This window comes from Balearica regulorum, chromosome 2, assembly GCF_011004875.1.
Source record: "Balearica regulorum gibbericeps isolate bBalReg1 chromosome 2, bBalReg1.pri, whole genome shotgun sequence".
Classification (NCBI taxonomy): Eukaryota; Metazoa; Chordata; class Aves; order Gruiformes; family Gruidae; genus Balearica; species Balearica regulorum.
In genome coordinates, this window is record NC_046185.1 from 165120523 (window position 1) to 165141274 (window position 20752).

The window sequence follows — 20752 nt, forward strand, 5'->3', positions numbered from 1 at the left end:
ATATGGTATGAATTGCCCTTTGAGGTCAGTTGGCTCTTTTAGATTAATTTTTCAATGTGTAAAGTCAGGGACTCTGAATTATGCTCGGAGTGAAATTGCACAGTGTTGGATTCTCAACCAAAGAGAACTGGAGGCAGGGTGCGGTGTGAATACCTGAGCAAACATCAGTTGTGAAGTGGAAAGTAATCCCTCTAGCTTAGTAAACCCTGTGGCAATCCCTCAACTCCAGCGCTGTGCTAGATTAATCGGCTCTGCTGGTTTTAGTTAGGTGATGGACAGCATCATAGTAACATGGATAGTTACAGGTGACAAGTGCTCAGTTGTTACTTCTTTTAAATTGCATTGTACTGCAGCATGTAGACACGCCATGGGAAGCTCTCAGTAGAATTTCAATTTGTAACTTAGGACTGGGTTAAAAATTAGGCTCAAGACATAAGCCAGAAAACCACTTTTAGAAGAAAGGAAGGCTCCCATCAGGCTATGCAAATTGAGTCAGTTGAATTTCACAGATATTGAATTTCACAGATAAATTCTTGTGTCATTTTATACTCTGGCGCCATCCTAGACTGGAACGCATCAGTGACAAGCACTTCTCTTTTGGGCTTGACCTGACAGCCACGTGCTTTGGCACGTGCTTTATGCTGATGGGCATGTGCCATGAACTAATGGCTTCGCTTACAGTACCGCAGGGAGAGATCACAGTGTCCTTCGGGAATAGCAGGAGATACTTGACTCTTAAAATAAGGAGTTAAACTTGTCAAAGGAGGACACAGGGCTGTCCCAGCAAGACTTTAGGACCACCTCAGTCAGGAGGTTCAAAGACGATGAGCTAAAAGAATAAAGGCCAGGTGTGGCTCTCAGCCTGTTCAGCCAGTGGGGTGTTTGAGTCATGACTCCAGCCCTAGTAAAAGCTTGTGCTGACGTCAATACATAACAGCATCATTACACTATTTGCCCATATTGTGGATTTCCATAAGGACCACAGTAAGGGTTAGAGTCTCTGAAACACTGCTGTGCAATCTTGGCCCAAAAATCTGGCAAATTACAAGGCAAGACAAGTATAATGAAGAAAGTCCTGAATTTCTAACACAGGCTCTGATCCCATACTTCCACCACAAACTTACCTGAGACTTTTAAATCAAAAATAAGACTATCGTCTCCAATTTTGCACGTGTATATTCCTTCATCTTCTTTTGTCACAGCTGAAGCCACAAGCTTATGAAGTTTTCCTTTATCTTCCATGGTGAATTTCTTGCTGGCTGTGATTTCTTTGCCACTTTTGTACCACTTGACCATGACGTTGGCCTCAGAGGTCTCAGAAACAAATTCAGCCTGTTTTCCAGCGGTGGCCCTGATAACACCTCCACTTTTCTCTTTGTTTATGAAGTTTGGAAGTGCTGAAACAAAATACAGGTACATAGCACTGGTAAAGAATTGTGTGGACATCGGTAAACACATACACTTACGTCTACATTAGGTATTCATTTATCATAAAACTAAATATGCATGTTTAATTATGGATCTAATTACTTGATTCTAATGCAGAAGCAGCCAAATTTCCAGCCTTTATAAACCATATACTTAATTATCACATGTCCAAAAACCAGAGCACTTATACAACACAGGAGGCTGAGTCCAGGGGAGAGGAAGGCAATAGGGCTTTAAGAAAATATCTGGGAGAAGTGAGGAAAGAAATGAAACAAAAAAACTGGAGGGAAAGCAATGAATGTTATTCAATCATTGTATTGTAACCACCTGGCAAATAAATAAACTCTAAAAGAGGTTAAAACATAAACTAGTTTAAATTAAGTTATATTAAATTAAAAATCTATACAGATATCACATAGGACTGAAATTAAATTTCTTCCTGGAAATTAACTGGAGCATAGAAGATAAACAATAAATCTGGCACCATATTAACATGTAGTGGAATAATTGAGTCACCAATTGTCTCAGAGCATAGATTCAAAACGCCACCAATATCCTAGCTAAAAATGTGAGCCTAAAACCACAGTTCCATCTTACTCTAGAGAATGGAATTTGTTTTCAAACATCTTGTTAACATATTATTTTAAAACACCACACACAAACAAGTCACTTTGTTGGGACTGTGCAGTCAAAGCTACTAAAATCAAAGCCTTGATTATGTATGCAGTTTTTCCTTAATTTGAAGAACATACTTGCACAATACAAATTAACAACTGCTTTTGCCAGGCATTCTGCAGAGAGTTGTTAGCTTTCACTGCTGATACTGTAACAAGAGATACAAGTCCGTGATCCAGACCAGGTAACTGTGACTCCCTCAGACTTTTGCTCCCAAGGCGTTACTATCAGTGCTACGTCCTGGTGCAACACATGGGAGTTCTCCTTTAGCGCATAGACCCTACCCACAAGGATGGATTTTGCATTTTTTCCTTGCTTTTAAGTACATTAGATGTCTCCAAGTCTGCAGCAGTGCTTTTAATTACAGACAAACATTTGGTAGAGAAGCAAATCTGTGGTAGTGCTTGTAATTACAAATATTTGGTAGGGAACCAATTTTCACCAGCTTGTACAGTGGCAGAGTCTGGAGATCTAAAAATGAAGAGTGAATTGACTTGCCAAGCAGAACGCAGGTAAGAACGAAAAATAAACCCTCTGTCCCAAATCTTCCCCAATCTAAGGCTAAGAAATACCCTACAGCAAATAAACAGGGAAAAGGAAGGACATGATGGTGCAGCCAAGGGCCTCTCCAGTTCTGGTCCTCAAGGGACTCCATTCAATCACCAGCTCGTGGCAAGGACAGGAGCTTGCATTTGACCTCTCCAGTTCCCTACCAGCCCTGTTTTCTAGGGTTCATTAAGAAGCAATATCTATGGATAAAGAAGTCATACCAGAAGCGTTCAAACCAGAGAAAACCTCCTCTTTTATTGTTTTTTCTTGGAACCTCTGATTCCTTTTGCTTCTCTAATGACTTATAACAGCAGAGCTTTCCCTTCAGCAGAGAAACACTGCAGTCCTCCTCTACCCAACCCCCAACACCCATGAAGCCTGCAGGGGCCAAACACTGCCGAGACCTCTACTTCTCCACCAGCGTTACTGAAAGTCAGTCCACAGGTCACAAAGTCTGGGAGGAAGAAGAGGGAGATGGGTTCATTCATGCACCTTTCACTTCCTTAGAAAACCAGAGTGAAAAATACAGCCACGGCAGTCTGAAGGAGACTTCTTAGATGTCCCGTTTCAATGCAGGAGGTCATGTGTCAGAGGATGCCTGGCACGTGAAGTCTCACGGCAGTGGAGGGATTGCAGTGATAAATGGCAAGTGCATTTTCTAGAGGGGCTTTTTTGGGCAGGAGGCCCAATGAGTGACACACCTCTGGCCATGGCTCAGCACGGTGGCCTCTCGGCAGCCATGTGATGCCCATGTGCCAGACGCAGCTGACTCGTACATCAAATGATTCACTAGCTAGCTGTGTCTGGTTTACAGGAGGAACAGATAAAAGGTGGCGATGCTGAAAGGTAAAATAATGGGACAGCATTTGTGAGCCTCATCCTACAAGGATGAGATATATCAAAGCTGATTCTCCATGAATCAGGCTACAAACGACAGATGTTTAAGTTACAGCTTGTCAACCAGGTTTTAAAATAATAGTGTTGATTGCTCCTCTGATAGTCATGTTACAGTGGAAAGCACATGGAAATGTCTGTCAGCTAATTCAATTAAATCTGTGGGTAGATCTGCCAGTGAGAAAAATGATATTAAAGAGGCAGAGAGAGAGAAGAAAACCAAAATTAAGAGCAGCTGCCAAGTATAGACAGCAACTTCCTCCCTCCATAAATGTAGTCATATTTTTTAAATTTTTTTTCAGCTCTCTTCATGCTTCTTTTGAGTTTACTCTTTGAGAATAGCCAAGCAAGTTGTTAAACGCAACACACACACATCACTCCGGGGCTTTGTTGTTTCTACAGAGATCGAGGAGGGCGAGAAGCCAGCAGAATAAGATGTTGAAGCACCTCATATGTACTCAGTGTAGAAACAGTGCAATCATTGCTGGGAAGAAGGTGAGGGATGAGTTACAGGACAGAACACAGAAATCAAATGGCTTTACAAAGTGAACTTGCCAGTTCAAAGCAAAACAGCTACAGAGCTTGACCCAGACAATGTCTGACAACAGGCTGGACTGTCTTGGAGTCCCGTTTTACACTCTGAACCTCAGCAGACAACTAGATGATACCCATGAGGAATGATCTGGGGATACACTGCGGCTTTTCAGCCAAAACCTGGTCCCATTCAAGGCAGAGGAAACTCTCCTATGAACTAGTTCATAAAAGCTTGCACAGATGGGAAGGGCTTGTAAGAGGGAGGCTTAATGCTGTTGGTTTCAGATATTAAATGAAAGGTTCAAGACTCCATGTCTTTCTCTGGGAGTGGACGTGCCCACCAGCTAGGTAGCAGGCAATCAGGGGACTGACATAAAAACAAGAACATGTGAACAACAGAGCTGTTATAAAATAGTACTGGTTCATGTTTAACAAACGGGGCATTGTAAAAAAAAAAAAAAAAAAAAGGACATTTTGCTGTTCGTTTTATGCAACCCTGCATATGAATACCTTGCAAACAGAAATGAGATGAGTCAAGCCATCCAGTGTGTCCTGGAAAGGTCAGTTCTTATCCACCAGGGTATTGACAGAAAACAAAAACCAGACAAAGAAGAAAAAAAATCCCACAATGACAAGATGATCTTGGTCCATCAGAACCTTAATCAGAGCTGAACTAGCTGATCAGTGATTTGTCTGACATCAGATAGCAAGTATAGGGCAGACATGGAATCATGTGCATCATGTCCTGTCCCTGTGGCTGAAGTTCTTCATCACAAGAGCACCTTTTCACTACCCACCATTCAATCTCATGTAATAACAAGACATCAATCTGAGTGCAAGCACAGTTCCTACCACTGAGATGGTGTTAGATCCCAAGTTTACTCCCAACTTCTTTACTCTGGGACTACAGACACTGTCAACGTTAGATGTTGATGGGGAGTTACCACAACTCCCTGCACCGCCTCTGGAGCACTCCCTTTCTGTCCCTTGATGACTCTATTGGCTTCGGGCAGGAGCAGGCCAGGCAGTCACATACCTTTCACTGAAAGCTGATAGACCATTTTATCCCCTTCACAAATGCACTCATAAACTCCAGCATCCTCTGCTGCAGTGTTGTGAATTTTCAGGATGTGCCTCTTCCCCACAGTTTGAAGTTCATATTTTTCACTGGCCTTGAGCTCTTTTCCATCCTTCATCCACTTCACAGTAGCCTCTGCATCTGAAAGCTCAGCCTGAAGTTTGGCTTCCTCCCGCAGCCGAACAGAGACCTTTTCTATATCTCTGCTCTTGTTGGTAAATCTCACTGCAGCACCTGTCAGGAACAAAGCTTTTGTTATTTGAAGTTATATCGAGCTACTATGTCCCTGAAATGTGTCTGCTGTAGACTCCAAGATCTTTGAAAAACCATTAGGTCTTGCTCCTGCCCTCACACTCATGCCAACACCAAGCAATTTTTTTCAGTTCAGAAGACTTGATATGGTTTTATTGACGGAGTCACTGCAGGGGGGGAAAAAAAGCACATTTTTCTACAGATTAATAATAAATATTCTAAACATGCTTCTGCAGAGATTTTCACGCAAAGTCAAACACATCCTTCCAGAATGAATGCCTACGCATTACTCTTTGCCATGCAGTGTGGGTAGATATAGATGTTATCTTCATTTCACAGAGGAAAGCCAGAGGACCCAACTCTCAATGCTAAATCAAGTTACATGATATTAACTTTTACATCGCACACATCTGTGGTACACTAAAAAAACCTCCAAGAAAAAAAACAAACTCTGTTAGTAATTAGTGCTCCTTTACTTTTGAATTACCCCACTACAGTCAGAAAGACTAGCCAAACCTGGAGCTGAAATTACTGGTCTAAGGTGACTCAGTGGTAGATCTGGTGACAGAATCTGCTCACTGATGGTTGTGAACTACAGAAATTCATGAGCTGATGTTAAGCAGTCTAGTTCAGATACCAAGCAGCTGGTATCTCTGAACTCTATGCTATCATGGTTATCTCTGAACTCTATGCTATCATGGTTAGGTCATTACCAGAAACCACATTATGATGCAATTTCAGATGTTTCATACAGTCCGGGCATTAATGAAAGCCTCCAAACCTAGTTCTAATCATGAGGTCACAGCAACCACCCCTTGACTGGAAGAAGAAAGGATAATGATCAAAGTAAATACCTTTCACTCTCATCTTGGTGCTCGTGTCAACATTATTGGCAACAAATTTTACTTCTGCTCCATCATCGTTCTTGGTGACGTTCTTTATGATCAGGGTATGAGTAGTTTGAGTTCTCTTAATGATATAGGTCTCACTTTCCTGTAAGACTTTACCATTAAGGTACCAAGTGCCAGAACATGTCGTTGTAAGGTCAATAGTAAACAGTGCATCCCCTCCAGGTACAGCTTCAACGGTTGTCAGGGGGGTTTTCACAGCCAGGACTGGCTCTGGGGAAGTAAAACAACACATATCTCTGAGATCAAAGGACACAAGACTGCCATGCTGGAGAATAATCTTTCCTAAGAACAAAGGTTTTGGGGTAAACAAGACACAAGAGTAAAATCCTTCAGCCCTATACAATTTGCATGCACTGAAGGCAATGCATGGTTGGTCAACAGGATTTGATTTCTACAGCTGCAGGTAACTGACCTCTGGCATTAGGGTAAGTCTCTCTGCAGGGAAAGAGCAACAGGTATATTTTACTTATTTTTTCCCAAAGATGTTTAAAAGCATTACAAGCATGAAACACCTAGGTTCCCTAGCAAGTGTGCTATTTATTTAACAGCCATTGTTATTCTTAGATTTCAGAAGGATCCTAAGGAGGCCACCCAGCCTACTAGTCACTTCTAGATATGCTAGGAAAACACAGGCACGTTCAGATGGCTAAGCAAAAGGATGACACAACAACAAGACACAGTACAATCAAAGCCTGTGCAGATATTGTGCAGTGCAACAAATCAAAGAAAGACACAATCTCACTGCTCATAATAATTCTATGGGCACATTGGCACCCTAGAAATAAAGTAAAATCCCCATATTTCTCCTAGTAACTCTAAGATTAAAGAGAGACTGACTGGAACCTGGTTTGCATGACAGTATGTTCACCACATAAATATTCTGTAGATACAGTTTTGATATTTAAATACTGAAAATTATATTATAAGTCCACCTCAACTTTTCTTTTCATACCAGGTTTAGAAGCAGCCCTTACAGGCTTAAGTTCTGTTGCAGAGAGCTCTGCCTCTCACACAGCCTCATGTCAGATATTGGAATACAAGCATACTCACAGCTCTATCACAGAAACCCAACCACCATCACGTTGGCAACGGTCAGTGGTTGAAATGAGAAAGGTTTTGCTGCGCTATTACTGTATCATCCTCAAAGTCATGGGAAAGTGTCTTTAGAGCACCCACAGTGCAGACGGACCCATTTTATGATGGTTTTGTGCTCACCAAGGTGCATGCTCCCTGGGAACTCCAGGTAGGGGCTCTGTCCGTAGGCGTTGATTGCAGACACTCTGAATTGATAGTCAGACTCTTCTGACAGGTTGCTCACCGTGAACTCTGGGACAGGGACATGAGACTCATGGCACCTCACCCAGGTAAAGCCAGTTAGTTTCTTGCGTTCCACAACGTAGCCATCGATTGGAATGGGGCGGTCCGTCTTTGGAGGGGACCATGCTAGTGTCACTGAGGTTTCTGTTTTATTTTTCACCACAGGGTCAGCTGGGGGTTGGGTGGGAGGTTTTTTTGGAGCTGTACAAGGGAAAAAAGAAAAAACAAAACAAAACAAAAAACCACAAACAAATAAAAACAGAGCAAGAAGTTTATGTCAGAGTGGACATAGTGAGCCATCGTGCCTCACTGAAAAAGCTTACACTGGACTAAAAGCTACTCTTGCTTAATAAACCTCCATAAAACATTGATGTGAGGTGGTAAAGCAAGAGAATGGAAAGAAAATGGTTTTGGGCTGCATTACACAAAGATGTATAATACTCCTACCTCCACAGCTAAACATATGTGATTTCTACACAATATACAACTGTCTGCACAGTCTCTATAATGGAACAATTCATAGGCTTGAGTTTTCAGTGCTAGATACAGACCCACACCACTTCCTATTCTGCTCCTGCAGACTAACACTCAGCTTGTTATTTTCACTCAGAAGATGAGTAAAGCCACCATCAGAGGTTGTTCAAAATTCTGTGCACCAAATTCCTGTTCCACTTCCTTGATATGAATCCAGGCTAAATAAAAATAAAAATACCTCAATGGGATTACTCTGGCAAGGCAGCACAATTTTGCCCTGCTTACTAGACATCATTGCACGGGGATATTTGCACTAACATTTTAAGTCTGCTGGTATTTATCTTTTATCAGGATTTCAACCATACACGTCCCTGCAGTCAGGAACGTAGGCATGCCTGAGAGAACCAACGCGTGGCAATGTATTATTGCATCAAGGAAGAGTGCGGTGATATTTTGCAATCCTTTACACACAGATGTGGCATCCTGTGCAGCAATGTAAATCCACCCCATAAAAAGCAGCCTGTGCCAGCAGACTATGTCCCTCATTTTTTCTGAAGAATCTGTTCCAATCTTACACTTACATTCCAGCCCAGATTCTCAACGGATTTCAACAATGAGCACCTAAACATCGTACAACTGGGACATTTCAGAGATAAAAGCTAGATATGAATAAACAGGTTTTAAAGTTACGGACATCTCAGTTGCTTGATACATGGGCTTGGCTGTTCCTCAGGGGTCAGTACTGGGACCGGCGCTGTTTAACATCTTTGACAGTGACATGGACAGTGAGATCGAGTGCACCCTCAGCAAGTTTGCCGATGACACCGAGCTGTGTGGTGTGGTCGACATGCTGGAGGGAAGGGATGCCATCCAGAGGGACCTTGACAGGCTGGAGAGGTGGGACCATGTGAACCGCATGAAGTTCAACAAGGCCAAGTGCAAGGTCCTGCACATCGGTTGGCGCAATCCCAAGCACAACTACAGGCTGAGTGAGGAATGGATTGAAAGCAGCCCCGAGGAGAAGGACTTGGGGGTATTGATTGATGGGAAGCTCAACACGAGCCGGCAGTGTGCGTTTGCAGCCCAGAAAGCCAACCGTGTCCTGGGCTGCATCAAAAGAGGCGTGACCAGCAGGCCGAGGGAGGTGATCCTGCCCCTCTACTCCGCTCTGGTGAGACCCCACCTGCAGTACTGCATCCAGCTCTGGGGGCCCCAGTACAGGAGAGACATGGAGCTGTTGGAGAGAGTCCAGAGGAGGCCACAAAGCTGATCAGAGGGCTGGAGCACCTCTGCTATGAGGACAGGCTGGGAGAGTGGGGCTTGTTGATCCTGGAGAAAAGGCGGCTCCAGGGAGATCTAATTGTGGTTTACCAGTATCTGAAGGGGCCTACAGGAAAGATGGTGAGGGACTGTTTATCAGGGAGTGTAGTGACAGGACAAGGGGGAATGGGTTTAAGCTGAAGGAGGGTCGATTTAGATTAGATGTTAGAAAGAAATTCTTTACTGTTAAGAGTGGTGAGGTACTGGAACAGGTTGTCCAGAGAGGTTGTGGCTGCCCCATCCCTGGCAATGTTCAAGGCCAGGTTGGATGAGGCTTTGGGCAACCTGGTCCAGTGGAGGGTGTCCCTGCCCATCTATAAGGCCCCTTCCAACCCAAACCATTCTATGATTCTATGATTCTCAGCAGATGTTTTCATCTGGGTATCTGTCCTCTGTCCTGCTTCTGAATTTTATGCTATCCCCATTCAGAAGGCCTTTTATAACTTGGGCCCCCAAGAGTGATAGCTGTCATTGGGGGTCTCTGTTTTACCAATTTATGCAGAGCCAGGTTTTGGAATTGGGGAATTAACCTCAAAAGGAAATGACAAAGAAATGTCCCCACCGTGAGGCCCTACAATCAAGGAGATGTGGCTATTTTACAGTAGCTGAGGTCACAAATGCATCCCTGCAGGTATTCGCATAATAAAGATTTACGTTCACCGTCTCCTTCTTGAAACCTTTAGAGAAGGCTAAAATCCCATCAGAGTTATTCACTGTGTTCTGCCACTGATTAAGTCAAGAGGCAAGGAATTACCTGATACACTCTAGTAACACATCTAGTAACACAGTAAAGGATTCATTTAATTTCATTTCAGCTATCTGAAAGGTGTCTGGTTTAAGTCAGTCAACCAGACTCTGACTGTAATCCCACAGAGAACAGCACACTCGGGAGCACGTCATCCCAGCTTAAAGGTGTGAGACAGGTGAAATGCATCTCAGATTGTATATACTCAGGTATTCATGACTATAGAGGGAGCCTATACAATGAGCCTAGACTAAAAACCAGACTCTGGGAAAACTGAGCTGCTCCCTGCCTCAGTTTACCCATCTGTAAAATGGGCACAGTAACAATGTACGATACTAAGGAAATAATATGTAAACATTGCTTGCCTGACAAATGCTATTAAAACAGCAAACACCAATCGCATCCAGCTAATTGAAAAAGATGTGAACACAGTACACAAGATTCTTCAAGCAGCTAATAAGATACACATAAAGTGTAAAAATAGGAAATCTCAATGCAATACACTTTTCCTTAAACAGACATGAGTGTTTTGGGGTGCACAGTTACCAGTCTGTCAGTTACTGCTGGTCAGAGCTGGCTGCCAAAGGTCCCATTAGTGTAGCATTAAGCTGAACATTAGATCCTGGAATCAGATCTGTTGACCTTACCATCAGAAACCGTAATGTAATATTTTGTTCAGATACACTTGTTTGTGAGAAGGCAGCTTCTTACCTTTTGCTATTCCATGAATCAACACTTGCGTCATAATTAAACAGCAAAGTGAACTTTGCTGTTACCATTGAATAAGTGCTTGGTTGAATGTTAAAGATTTCCAAATACCTTAGAAACTGTCACAATGCTAAGTGCAACACTCAACCTCATTTTCTCCTCATTTTAGCTCAATAGCATCAGAATGCCCGAACCAAGTTGAGATAATACAGCAGTTATCAACCTTTATTTAAAGATTGCAATTACTGAGTGGTAAAAAGAAATTTGGAGGTGGTGGAGGGAGAAAGGAAGTATTATTCTTCCCAAACAGTGACTAGAGTTGGTGACTTGTTCATATGCAAATTGGAAATGCAACAGAGGCAGAAACCACATGCAGTTCTCTGCATTAAATGAAGTAGCTTTTGCCTACAAAATGCAATGCCATCAAAATAAAGCTTCATAAAATAAGGCAACTTCACCAAAATTTCATTTTGGGTCTAATCTCAATTACACTGCACCTGCTGCTACTGCTCTGTCAATGGAAACCCTTGCTCAGATCAGATGTGCCAGCTGAAGGAATTCTCCAGCCTGCATGTTATATCAGTCCCCCCCCCCAAGTAAAGCTAATCAACACAAAGGTCCCCTCTTTCAGCTTAGCTACCATCAATTCACACAGTCTTATCAGCTTTGTCATGTCAAAAACAGGATGCAAGAGGACATGGTTTTGCTGGTCTCCACAAAAGGAAAGAGACTATATTTTCAGGATGAAGTATTTCCCCTTTTTCTTCAGGTGTGATTTTTTGTGGGGGTTTTTGGGTTGGTTTTTGTTTGTGAGGTTTTTATATTTTAGTTTAATGCAAACAGCTTAAGAAGCTAAAATCAAAGATGTTTCAAGTTTGGTGAATGTTTGACTGCCCCTGAAATGCTTCACATGTGTGTATGTAGATGTTCCTTCACAGATGTTTTTGCTTGCTAGAATGGAAATAGCCTGCCAAAAATGTTCAGGGCACCTACCTACTTCCCTATCATAGCCAGCATACTCACAAGCTACCCTCATGTCTCTGTAGACTCAAGACTTAGGGAAGAAATTGAATGCTTGCTGACTCTCCCCTCCAAATCCTCAGCGGAGAGAGGGAGAAACAAGTGGCCCCTATTTGCTAGAAGAAGTATTATCCCATAGCAAAAATTGATAAATGCCCCTCAAAGAAATTAATCATTTTGGAAAATGGAGGTCAACATGTAGGTGGAGCACCCGTGGTGCTCTGTGTACAATGAAGTCAGGCGACTGCAATGTATGCAACTTACACGATGTTTTCTAAGCACCTCCTGATGGGGAGAACACACGTGTCCCTCACCCCGTGTTTTACTCACTTATCAGTTTACATTCACTCCAGCATGAAATGAGAATGGTGCAGAGGAGACACATGTTTGTGCCATGCTTTTTACCCAGGACTCCTCTCTCTGTTTTGATCTCTCCATAACGTTTCATCATGCTAGCATTCAGGCTGTCAAGCCTTTTGTGGCAGGCATTGAACCTTCTGCTGTCTTTGGACAACAAACTTACCATGGCGGTACCTAGAACAACAGTGCTAACACGGGAATACCTGCTTGCTAGGGAAGGCCCAACATCAACACCAAATAAAAGTGAAGCTTACTGGTCACAGTGAACTGGGTAGAAGTCCTGCTTTCATCAGCCAGGAAAGCAATCTCACCAGCATCTTCCATCTTACACTCTCGGATGATCATGGTATGTTGCTTGCCGGAGCATGTGATGGAGATTCGATCACTGGGTTTCACTTCCTCTTTATTTTTCAGCCATCGGATGTTCTGGCATTCATTGTCCAGCTCCACACAGAAGATGGCTGTATCATTTATGAAGACCGCTGTCTTTCGTGGAAGTTTTTTAATGATGTTCCCTTTAAATAAGAAATTAATTATGATGAGCAAACAGCAGATATTAAAGTCTCTGGTAACACTGGACCATCCAGACTACAACAAGACTAGCCAACAGCTCTCACCTAACCAAAACATTGTAGACACTGTGCAGACATCCCTAAATTAATTCTTAGGCTCTGAGTTATACAGAACTGATAATCCCAAGGACTCATTTTGGCCTTTAAAGAGAGAAAAGCAATCTTGTTTGACTACAGTCACTCATGTTTCTAGCCTAATGTGGGGTCTGATGTTGGGTAAGCACAAGGTACATGGCCTTGCCAAGAACAGATTTGACAGTGATACGGCCTTCGTTGCCCGCATATGCTGGGAATTCAAATTAAAATTTTGCTAAAGTAGGTCAGGTCTCTCATCTGTCTCTGGCATTTTGCCTCCATTAAAGTTACCAGTAAGTTATGTGACCAAGACAGCAAACACATCAGTCACCTGAATTAATAGAAAATACACTGAAAAGCTCAGATTTCGTTTTAGAGTCAACCCAGAAATTCACAAGGAATGAACTTCACTTATGTGCCCTTTCCAAGGGACTGATGATTATCGCTTATTAGAATAACCTCAGAGTAACAAGATGTGACTACTCATAGGAAAGCCTGGACAAAGCTGGGGAGTCCACCCCTATTGACAGATAGTGACTGGCTCCAGCCCTGGAACAGTCCCTGCGAGGCAGAAGAGCCGTCGCCCAGTCAAAGCACCTAGAGCTATTTCATGAGAAGCAAACTCCTCCATGAAGGAGCAGATCAGGCACATGTTTCATGAGTAGGATTCAAGACCCTGATTCTCTGCTCATCCTCTCCGAAGCCTGTCCGTGTGTCTGCTCCTTGCTGCCCTCAGCAGTGTCCTCATCCCTGCAGCCCTTTGCATCCTGCCGAGCTCTCACATTCGCCCAACCTCACCCTGTTCTCTCGAATCTTCTCCCCCCAGGGCAGGCATAGGGCTCCCCCAGGAAGTCTCTGCCTCCTTCCCCACCCCCCTGAGAGCTCCACCTGGCTCAGTCACTCTCATTTTTAATGGCACATGCTGTAATACCATGGCACAAACAAGTAAAACAAATAGCAGCTCTCCTACAGGGGCCAAACACACAGTGTTTGGCTGGTCGAGCCCATCAGAAGGTATAACAAAAAGATGTCCATCTGAACTCTCCCGTGTCTCCAGACTAAATTTCCCCTTCTGCCTCCACTCATGTTCACTCTCATCTCTTTGGTAATGATATAAAAAGGGATTTGCACAAGAATGCATAGCACCCAGCTATCTTGCACCAATTTATATAGCGGAGACCTTCTTCTGGTTTCACTGGGAGTAAAGACAGGCTTCAGATGAGACAGGGCAAGTGCAATCCTGTTACTATTACAGGTCTTCAATTCACAGTCCAGGAGATGTCAATGATACCAGCATAAGCATCATCAAAATAAAAATTACAGGTCCTGGAGTTGCATGGGTAGGTTCTTATTCATATAGCAAGTCATGGCGTTCAGAACCAATGGCTCCTTCTGCCAACATACCTGTGTCTGATGTGCATGTCTACTGGCTGTGAGACACTTACACCATACCAGGCTCTACACCTACTTGCACTTCAGTCCTAAACCACCAGACTCAGGAGACTTGGATGTGAATCTACAGCCACATTTTGCCCCTTTCTCATCAGCTTTCCAAATTCCAGAGAGCAGCTCCGGATGTCAGAGATCTCAAGCATGGATCTGATTTCCAGTCTGAAACCACGCTGGTGCTGACCACAGCCTGCACCACACATCAGACCATAAACCAGCTAAGCCAGCTTCCCAGTGTGGTCAGCAGCACTCTTGGACAAGATACACCATTGCGTTCACCGGACACCAGACAAAACCTGTGTGAGACTGCCAGGGAACGCATCCATTGCTTTGGGATCATATTAAGGAAAGTCTACAATGCTAGGCTACAGCTCAAGAACTTTGTCTTCTAGGAAGGCCCTTTAAGCATTGGGCCGAACCAGGTGGCATATCTCATGTAGCATCACAATCTGTCCAAGCTCCGTGACCCTGTGTCCCAGACAGACCCTGGCAGGAGACCCAGGGACCCACTGACCAACCACCCATAGCTCTCCTCTCACACCATAAGGGAGTCTGACACCATAAATTCTTCACTGCACAGATCCATAGGGTAAATGTCCTTCACAAGGTCAAGTCTGGAGTCTCATGTGTGAATCTCGCACTCAGTAGGCGAGGCCTGGCCAATCTGAAATAGCAAGAGCCTTTCTCACCTTGGACAGACAACTCTGCAATGGTCCTGCTCCCTTCTTTCATCTCACAGATATAGACAGCATCATCATCTGCAGTGACATTCTGGACAGTGAGGCGGCGATACGTGCCCTCTTCTTCGATGTTGTATTTCTTGCTCTGCCGGAGTTTGGTTTCCTCCTTGAACCAAGCTGTCTCTGTACTAGGAACAGGCACTTCACACTGGAAGGTGGCAGATTCCTTCTCCCTCACTTCAAGATCCCTCAGTTTTTCCTTGAAGGGTATTGAGGGTTCTTAAGATGACAAAAACAGAAAGGAGAAACAAGAGTTTATGATGGTCTGAGGTGAGAGGTGTGCAAATAAGTAAGTCAACAGAAAAAACTAAACATTAACACTCCTTATTAATGATACTGATTTGTCCTGAGCCGCCATCCAAACTCATAACCAAGCCCTACTACAGTAGGTGTTCTGATTTAATGTAAAACAAAAATCTTAGATACCAGCAGAAGTGCTTTGCAGGGCTTCTCTATAAATGAGCCAGTGTCAACCTGAATCACAGTACCTGCCCCACAACACCACGCAGAGGAGCCTGCTCTACTCCAAAGCAACATGAACAAGTTGGTGAAGCATCAGATTAATAAATTCTGCTCTTGTGGCCTGCTTGTCCTCTAGCATGAGCACCTCTGCATTGCACCCTGTCATTTAAAGGTGCCAACTAAATGGAGGGCAGGGACCACCCAGCCTGACTTTCTATATAGCAGCATCCACTTCGGGTCAGAATAAAAGCCCTTAAAAGTAAAGATGCTACAGGTGGGTAAATTGGAAACAAGCTGGTCTTAGGGAGAGGGTACAGGGCAGCAATTCTAGGTCAGCGGGAGCAGCTGGGCTGGACAGCTGGTGCAAGAACCAATGTTTTAGGGACAATGTTCTGTTTAGCAGAAGTGAGCTCAGCGGAGGGATCCGAAAGGGCACGGAAAGATGAGAGGAGGCTGTGCACACAAGGACAGACATGGGGGAAAGCACCAAAGTAGCTGATGGAGGACTTTTCTGTTCTCCCCACAAGCACCTAAGGCTCTGTATCAACTTTTGTCAATGACAACAAAAGAACTAAAGAGCCCAAGTCTCTCAACTGCCTCTGCTTTCCCCCAGCAACAGGGCTGCAGTTCTCTGGCTTAGGGAGAAACCAGAGTTTAGATCAAACATGCAAAATAATAGCTGCATGGCAGTGAGGGGAAGATGTTTTACGAGCAGAACAATGTTTAATTCCAGTGACAGCTGCACTGTGAAATCATCCTGATACCCCAGCACTTAACTAGAGACAGGGTGGTTGGACTGAAGAGGACAGCCGGTGGTCACAGCCATGGGACTGGTGCCATAGTCATGTCACAGACTTGGATTAGGCAGTGCTGATGCATCACCACTCATGAGAGATCACATCTTGATATGTACCTTCATCTTCTAATAGCTACTGCACCAACTCCCAGCCTTTTCTCATGACTTCATTCTCCCTCTCCTTGACCACACACATGCTCCCCAGCTGGTGATTTCATGTGGTCACTAGCAGTCAGCAATGCTAGATGTTAGTCTAAGAGTCAAACAGGAGTGGACTTCTCTTAGATTTACAAGCCCATGCCCACAGCGACACATCGCACTAAGAGTTACGGTGCTCTAGAGGCTGGAGAAACACAAATTGAGGCCCTCAAGCATCCCAGATTCAAGCTTTGATGTCCAGGAGCTTCCATTTTTGTAAAATTCAGATCTAGTAGCTCAGGGTCTAACTGAGCCCGTTACCTGCCCCACCATTAGGACAGGAGCTGCTACGGGAGGAGCGCTGCCTTTGATCTGGTTTGCTCTTTTTTGAACTTAAGCTGGGGAAGCTCGTGTGTTCAGTGCTGCAGGTCTTTCATTCCACCCCTGGCACAGCCATGATGGCAGCTGTCACATAAACACCTCCAACCATTTCTAGGTGAGCACAGCCTGGATAGACATACCAGACCCTAAGGGCTTGACAGGACACCTGGAGGGAGCAATGCTATCTACTCCCTTGGTAGTTATCCTGAGACTAAAACCTGACTGGGAACCCATACAACACCTTTAGGAACAGGAAGGTGACTCTAGTTTACCATGTCAACTTGTTTATTTTCTTAAAAAATGTTTTGCCCTAATGCACTTCAATTCAAGGCAAGTCAAAGTCTTGCCTTGAAAAGCCTTCAGGTAGAGTTACACAGACCTGCTCTGCCCACACTCCACATGTTAATTATCTTTTTTTTCTTTAACTTTCAGGCAACTCAGACTCCCGCTCTGCAATCCCATATATCACCTCTGGAAGCAACCCATGTAGTCAAGGAGAACTGAAGCATTGTCAATCTCTTGCCATGGAAAGAAGCAAGAGGATGAGATCAAGAAAGCATTGATCAGAAGGATGCCAGCCTCTGGGAGCAGCAGCGTCGCTGTGTGAGGTAGGAGGGAGCCTAGATCCGACGCTGAGAACACACAGACATGCCCAAGGGCCAGAAGGAACATGAGATGTACCTGAGAAGCACACAAGTGTATTCCCATACTTGGAGCAACTGGCCATATCGTTAATCCCTCTCCCTTTACAGTGTCTAAGCAGTATGTAAGATGGGGAAAAAAACAAAAAGCAAAAAAAAAAAAGCTGCTCTAGGAAAAAGCTGTTAAATGTACAAACACAGAAGAGTTGGTTGATTCTTTTGTATGTGTTGCAGTAACAGCATTGCTTTTCCAGCCAGGGAAAGTAGGTGCAAGGCTGTCTTTGGCAGCTTGGGGTCACGGATATCCTCTGAAAACAATTTTGCTTTCGTCCTACTGACATGTGCACACAGTCTTATCTCACTCTGAACGGGGCTTCAGAGAGCCAGCAGCAGAGAAACCAAATTGAAGCCTGGGATTCACCCAGCCCACTGCTTTTTTTGCTTTGGAGACGTGAGAGAGTCTCCAAAACACACCAGCCTCCTCATCCTGAATATATCTTCATGCTCTTTACATCGTCCAGCATGTACCTGGCCAGACAGAAAGGGTTAATTTTGGTCAGGGGACTACAGAAGGACCACGGGGCTCTTGTGAGTAGGCATCCCAAACAATTAATCTGGCCCGTAACCAACCCCCTGCCCAGGTCAGAGAGATGCTCGGAGAGGTGGCCAGGAGGGAACAGTGTCTCCAGCTGATCAACAGGCAACCCAGATCTCAGGGAAAGATCTGCGAAAGGCAGGTGTCTCATCTTCCTTGTTAATAGACTAATCCACACAGTCTGAGTATATAACCATATAATATTTACATGAAGAAGACTTATTCTGAGGGAGGAAGCACTAAACTTTACACCAGCCTTTCAGCGTACTTTCCATTTAACTAGTTAAACATGAAAACAAATAAATACATTTATTCTCCCACTGGCCAATATGGTGAGTTGAGCAGGGACCTCCATTACTCTTTCACCCCACGCTGGCCTGCAGTCCATCAGATTCTGGCATTTACATTGCAAATTCTCTAACGTAGGCGTATTCTCTTACCTATTTGTACAGCACCCAGCACAATTCAAGGCTGTATCTACTATAGGTCCACCAGGAAGATAACAGATAACAACGTTATATTTGATCTGATAAACTCCATAAACATTGACTGTTCATTTCTAAATGCCTATTTGTCACGTATTACCCTTTCACAAGGTGATTCTCAATGTAAGCTCGTGTTAAGTATAACTCTAATATGGAAGAATTCAACCAAAAGTACAAAATGGTGTTTTTCTGATCACTCCAAATCAACCATTATCTAGAAACATTTATTTCCATCAGAGCTCAGTGGTGTGAATTTGAATAGCAATTCTGTTTTGTCCTTGTAACATTTGGACTCCCAGGTCATGGCTGATTTTCAGTGCCTGGAGAGGTCATTTAAATTCATCTCTAGTATCAATTCAATTTTTTTTTACTGTACATTTTTTTCATATTAATCTGTTTTTAGCCGAAGCAGAAATACTTATTAAGGCATATAATGAAGGCAAAAACATTTCTAAAGGAGAAGAAATAAGAGATAAAATAAGAGAGCTACAAAAGCCTGCCCACTGGGAAAAATGTGAGATAGAAACAGCAAAGAAAACCCCTGAGGGAGTATAGAGCAAGAGCAGCTCATGGAGTTAGCAGAAAACTGCAAGAGCTTAGACCAGCTATGAATTTGGCTGCTTGTCTTGAGAACATACTTCTCCAGAGTGTCATAGGCTTTTTTGTTTGGTCCATACCAAGCAAACTAGCAATGAGATGATGTTATTTTTTAAAAGCAGGTCCTGCTAACACATATTTTGCTAAGAATAGGTGCAGCCTGCAAAGAAGCCAATGTTTCCTTAACCTTCTCAATGTGTATTTTTCTGCTTGACCTGGTCTTCTCACTTGCCTACATTTCCAAGACGAAATTCCTGACCTTCTCACAGGCTCTCCATCTACTATTCAAGAGACAAGTTTTCCCTCTGCCTAACAAAAATGATCCAGTGAGAGTAAGAATATAGAGAATCTTTCCAAAGGGAGTTATCTAAAGGTGCATGGACAAGTTTCCACCATCTTGTACCTGTGGTCTTCCTGGTAACTGTGCTTTCCAAGTTTCCTTTCTACCTCCACATTTCTCAATTTGCAATTCTTTTTCAGATCTCAAAAGTGACTGTCATGATAGCGGTCATCCAAAATCACTTCAGGTCAGAGGGAGAATAAAGTGGCCTCAGCACCAGTCTGTTTTTCCAGTCTCTATCCTATTTGGCTTGCAACCTTTAACCTTTTCGTACAGTATCTGATTACTGTATTCAGGGACTCAGATGAACATTGCTTGGCCCTGCCCCAAGGACGGAGACCCGTACACTGTTCTTGTTAACTTTACACATGGCCTAGGGGCATCTCCAAAGCCTTCAGGAAATTCAAATCAGTTATTCGTGTTCCTTCCATCCTCCCTGCTCTTTGACAAACCAAGGAGGTTTACTCTTGGGAAGCGTTTCCTAACTTCTTTTACAGCTCACGTTTCAGCGTACAGCTTGTGATTTTATCCCTGCTCTAGACACATTTCTGAATCAGAGTAATCAACTCTTGGCTTTCCTTAATTGCAAGAGTGACTCTCTGCCCTGAGATTTATGTTTGATTTGCTACATCTCATTTAGGAACAGCTCAAACATCTCTTTTTTTCAGCTCAATGATCTTTAAGGCATGGGCTCAGCAAAGTGCTTACAAATGCGTTGGGTCCCTATGTCTAGGATCTGGATTGACAGGATATAGGAGGCTTTCTAGAGGAGATTTCACCTGTGCCCAGTCCAATGCTCTGAGAGACTAAGAGCCACCTCACAGACAGGATGCTGGACTACGTAGTCTTTATTATTATTATTATTATTATTATTATTATTATTATTATTATTACCTTTGAAAGACTCATAAATATTCTCACTCAGATTCTTGTATTGAAATTCTGCAAACCAAAATATGCCAGAGCATATTTAAACCCATGAAGCTTGTCTTTCCTGGTACCTGCGTCTATAGATACACACCATGAATGCAGCGTCAAGGCTCTATAAATATGCCGTTACCTGCAGAAGGACCAACGCAGCAGCACGGTGCTTACCAAGGGTGGCTGCCTGGAGAACTTCGCCTCTTCTGTGCAACTGAGCAAAGGGAAGGTTGTGTGACAAGATGATCTACCCCCCCAAACATGATGGCAAATGAGCTAATAGCATCACCAATAG

The 20752-nt window shown here is 43.6% G+C and overlaps 1 protein-coding gene across 1 annotated transcript in view; it reads right to left on the reverse strand.

Annotated features, from left to right (window-relative positions):
- The window catches only part of OBSCN (obscurin, cytoskeletal calmodulin and titin-interacting RhoGEF), a 197712-nt gene that overhangs the window by 163193 nt on the left and 13767 nt on the right, over positions 1-20752 (reverse strand). The window contains exons 3-8 of the mRNA XM_075746848.1: positions 15051-15320; positions 12520-12780; positions 7537-7839; positions 6265-6531; positions 5117-5392; positions 1125-1397 (exon numbers count right to left, since the gene is read on the reverse strand). Coding sequence (XP_075602963.1) covers positions 1125-1397; positions 5117-5392; positions 6265-6531; positions 7537-7839; positions 12520-12780; positions 15051-15320 — 1650 coding nt within the window. The remainder of the gene's footprint in view (positions 1-1124; positions 1398-5116; positions 5393-6264; positions 6532-7536; positions 7840-12519; positions 12781-15050; positions 15321-20752) is intronic.